Source organism: Rhea americana, unplaced genomic scaffold (assembly GCF_003343005.1).
Source record: "Rhea americana isolate MKP2758 unplaced genomic scaffold, rheAme1 scaffold_416, whole genome shotgun sequence".
Lineage (NCBI taxonomy): Eukaryota > Metazoa > Chordata > Aves > Rheiformes > Rheidae > Rhea > Rhea americana.
Window position 1 is genome coordinate 152,770 of NW_028186553.1, and position 4,120 is coordinate 156,889.

The 4,120-nt window shown below is 69.3% G+C and overlaps 1 protein-coding gene across 1 annotated transcript in view; it reads left to right on the forward strand.

Annotated features, from left to right (window-relative positions):
- LOC146590241 (protein smoothened-like) overlaps positions 1–4,120 on the forward strand; it is a 121,945-nt gene that overhangs the window by 3,425 nt on the left and 114,400 nt on the right. The window contains exons 2-12 of the mRNA XM_085314922.1: positions 178–383; positions 640–849; positions 1,140–1,312; positions 1,493–1,712; positions 1,897–2,020; positions 2,172–2,264; positions 2,413–2,521; positions 2,917–3,102; positions 3,385–3,533; positions 3,640–3,774; positions 3,924–4,116. Of these exons, the coding sequence (XP_085171048.1) occupies positions 178–383; positions 640–849; positions 1,140–1,312; positions 1,493–1,712; positions 1,897–2,020; positions 2,172–2,264; positions 2,413–2,521; positions 2,917–3,102; positions 3,385–3,533; positions 3,640–3,774; positions 3,924–4,116 (1,798 nt within the window). The remainder of the gene's footprint in view (positions 1–177; positions 384–639; positions 850–1,139; positions 1,313–1,492; positions 1,713–1,896; positions 2,021–2,171; positions 2,265–2,412; positions 2,522–2,916; positions 3,103–3,384; positions 3,534–3,639; positions 3,775–3,923; positions 4,117–4,120) is intronic.

Below are 4,120 nucleotides of genomic sequence, written 5' to 3' on the forward strand. Positions count from 1 at the left end.
AGCGGCCGCTCGGTGCTCGCGGGCCGGCGCTCGGGGACCTCTCCGGGTCCGGACGCGCTGGGAACGTTTCTGGTGTCGCCCCGCGCCGGCTTCGGGCGCCTCCTCCGCTCCGGGCGGGTTTGCCGGAGGTTCCCGCGGCCGCGGGGGGCTCACGGCGCCCGTCCCCGTCCCCGGCAGGCCTGCGCAACGCCCCGCGCTGCTGGGACGTCATCCAGCCGCTGCTCTGCGCCGTCTACATGCCCAAGTGCGAGGACGGCCAGGTGGAGCTGCCGAGCCAGACGCTGTGCCTGGCCACCCGGGCGCCCTGCACCATCGTGGAGCGCGAGCGGGGCTGGCCCGACTTCCTCAAGTGCACGCCGGAGCGCTTCCCCGAGGGCTGCCCGGTACGGCCGGGCCTTTGCTCCTCTTTCCCTGCGGGTCCCGGGCCTGCTCCCGGCAGAGCCGCGCGGGAGCCTTCCTGCCGAGGTGGACCGTTCTGGGTGGGGGCTGCAGCCCGGAGAGTCTCCATCCCCCTTCCCGGGGGCCGGAGAGCGTGTCCGTGGGGAGGACGGGCCGAGGAGGGAGCTGTTGCTCTGGCTCCCTCAGCCGTCGGGGTCCCTCCTCCTCTTCCTCACCGGTGGCGCTCCGTGCTCCCGGCAGAACGAGGTGCAGAACATCAAGTTCAACAGCTCGGGGCAGTGCGAGGCGCCGCTGGTGCGGACGGACAACCCCAAGAGCTGGTACGAGGACGTGGAGGGCTGCGGGATCCAGTGCCAGAACCCGCTCTTCACCGAGAAGGAGCACCGTGAGATGCACGTCTACATCGCCGCCTTCAGCTCCATCACCATCTTCTGCACCTTCTTCACCCTGGTGAGCCGAGCCCCACGGGGACGGGCGAGCTGGGTGCTGACCGTTGAGGCCGGGGCTTGTTTTTCCTCCCGGATGCTTGAGCCGCTGGTGATCCCGCCTCCGGATTCTGCCTGTCTTGTCCGCCACGAGCCTCTCTCGCAGCGTCACGATGTCCTCAGTGGCCCGGGTCAAGGCCCTGGGGCCAGGCCAGGCCGTGGTCCCCAGGTCTCCAGGGGGGCTGTGTCCCGGGAGCAGCACCCGGAGTCCCCTGTGCCAACCGCTCCCCCCCAACCCCGTTGTCCCCGCGCCAGGCCACCTTCGTCGCGGACTGGAGGAACTCGAACCGCTACCCCGCCGTCATCCTCTTCTACGTCAACGCCTGCTTCTTCGTGGGCAGCATCGGCTGGCTGGCGCAGTTCATGGACGGCGCCCGCGACGAGATCGTGTGCCGGGCCGACGGCACCATGAGACTGGGGGAGCCCACGTACGTGTCGCCGCGGCCGCCTCTGCCGCGTGCCCGGGGCTCTGGCCGGCGTCCCTGGGAGGGGACCTCTGGGAGCTGCTGTGGGCTCCTTGAGGGCGATCGGCTTTTGGGGGCGGGAGAGACCCTGACTCCCCCGGCTGCCCTCCCGGTGGCGCGTGACGCTCCTGTCTCACCCCGCAGCTCCAACGAGACGCTCTCCTGCGTCATCATCTTCGTCATCGTCTACTACTCGCTCATGTCCGGCGTCATCTGGTTCGTCATGCTCACCTACGCCTGGCACACCTCCTTCAAGGCGCTGGGCACCACCTACCAGCCCCTGGTGGGCAAGACCTCCTACTTCCACCTCATCACTTGGTCCATCCCCTTCGTCCTCACTGTGGCCATCCTGGCCGTGGCCCAGGTAACGGAGCCGCCGTCCTGCATCTGCCCTGGTGCTCAGCGCAGAGGCCGTCCCCAAGGCCACCCTGCCCTAAATTAGCCCCACATCTGCGGGTGGGTCCCCGGCATTGCCGGTGCCCCCAGTGCTGGGCTGCGGTGCCAGCGGAGAGGTGGATGGGGCCAGCTGACCACCCCGTCTCTGCCAGGTGGACGGCGACTCAGTCAGCGGCATCTGCTTCGTGGGGTACAAGAACTACCGCTACCGGGCTGGCTTCGTCCTGGCACCCATTGGGCTGGTCCTCATCATTGGGGGCTACTTCCTCATCCGGGGTAGGTGGGCATGCGAGCCGGGGACGGGGACCTGGCCAGGCTCTGGTTTGGGCTCCTCCATGCCAGATGGAGACCGCGGTGGTTCACAGCTCCCATTGCAGAGCCTATCTTTGGTGTCCCCCCATCTGACATCCTTGTCCTTCTGCCGTAGGGGTCATGACTCTCTTCTCCATCAAAAGCAACCACCCCGGACTGCTGAGCGAGAAGGCGGCCAGCAAGATCAACGAGACCATGCTGCGGCTGGGTGAGTGGCACACACCGGGCTTGGTGCAGCGTCTGTGTCCCACCATTGATGAGGAGCTGGGTCTGTCCCACCATTGATGAGGAGCTCGTTAAAGCAGCGACGTGCTGAGACCTGGGACCTTTGGGCCTCCCTTACACTTTTCTTCCAGGCATCTTCGGCTTCTTGGCCTTCGGCTTTGTCTTCATCACTTTTGGGTGCCATTTCTATGACTTCTTCAACCAGGCGGAGTGGGAGCGCAGCTTCCGGGAATATGTCCTGTGAGTGGGACAGGGACATGGCCCGACCCCGCGGGCAGGGCCGGAGGGGGACGTGGCTGCCTGCCGAGCTCCTTGCTCAGTGCTGGGAGACGTGGGCCCTCACGGGGCTGACAGCCGTGGAAGCCCGTGCTGGGCCACCGGGCAGTCCTGCCCTGGGGCACTGGGGGTCTCCTGCGGTGCTGGCGGCATCCCAGGAGTGACAGCGCTGGGGGACATGGAGGTGTTGGCTCCTCGCCCTCAGCTTAATGTGTCCGTGGGGCTAGCAGAGAGCCCTGGCGTCCCCATGGCGCCTGTGCTCCATGGGGCTGGAGGGGCTCAGTGCCACGTCTGGGCTTTGGCCAGTGCCGCTGGCTCCCTGGAAGCTCACGGCCGGTGCCCGTGTCGGGCTGGCGCAGGTGCGAGGCCAACGTGACCATCGCCACGCAGACCAACAAGCCCATCCCGGACTGCGAGATCAAGAACCGGCCCAGCCTGCTGGTGGAGAAGATCAACCTCTTCGCCATGTTCGGCACCGGCGTCTCCATGAGCACCTGGGTGTGGACCAAGGCCACGCTGCTCATCTGGAAGCGCACGTGGTGCAGGTGAGACCCAGGGGTGGCCCCAGTCCGTGGGACCCTTCCTGCCCCCTCCCGGCTCCTGACACGTCGAGGAAGCCTTTGCCCATCGGTGCCACGAGCTGTGGGGTCTCGGCAGATGGTGGTTTGCGGTGGGGCTGGCCGTTCCCGCTCAGGGAGGGGAGCAGGAGCGGCGGCGAGTGTCCCGTGGCACCTCCGTGCCCGGGGGCCCGTCCGACGCCGGCCCCGGCCCTGGGCGGCCCCCCGCTGCGGGGTCCTGCGCGGCCCCTGAGCCCGCCGTGCCCCCAGGCTGACGGGGCAGAGCGACGACCAGCCCAAGAGGATTAAGAAGAGCAAGATGATCGCCAAGGCCTTCTCCAAGCGCAAGGAGCTGCTGCGCGACCCGGCCCAGGAGCTCTCCTTCAGCATGCACACCGTCTCGCACGACGGCCCCGTGGGTACGTCCCCGCCTCGGCCGGGCCCCCGCGGGCGGCGCCGGGCCCTCTCGGCGCCACCCGGACGCCTGGGCCCCGTCCCGACCGCCCTCCCGCCTTGTCCTTGCAGCCGGGCTGCCCTTCGACATCAACGAGCCGTCGGCCGACGTGTCCTCGGCGTGGGCCCAGCACGTGGCCAAGATGGTGGCCCGCAGAGGGGCCATCCTGCCCCAGGACGTCTCGGTGACGCCCGTGGCGACGCCTGGCAAGTGCCGCGGGGTGGTGGTGGTGGTGGTGGTGGTGGTGGTGGTGGCGGCCGGAGGGGGTGGTGGTGGTGGTGGTGGAGGTGGTGGTGGGGGACACCCGCCCGCTGGCCTGGCTCTCACCACCCCGTCCTGTCCCGTGGCCCCGCAGTGCCGCCGGAGGAGCGGGCCGCCCCGTGGGCGCCGGAGGCCGACGGCTCGCCCGAGCCGCAGAAGCGCGGCGGCCGCAGGAAGAAGAGGAGGAGGAGGAAGGAGGAGGAGGAGGAGGAGGAGGGATGCCCGCCGCCGCTGCCCGGCGCCGTCCCCCGCCTGCCCCGGCTGCCCCGGCACAGCTGCCTGGTGGCGCCC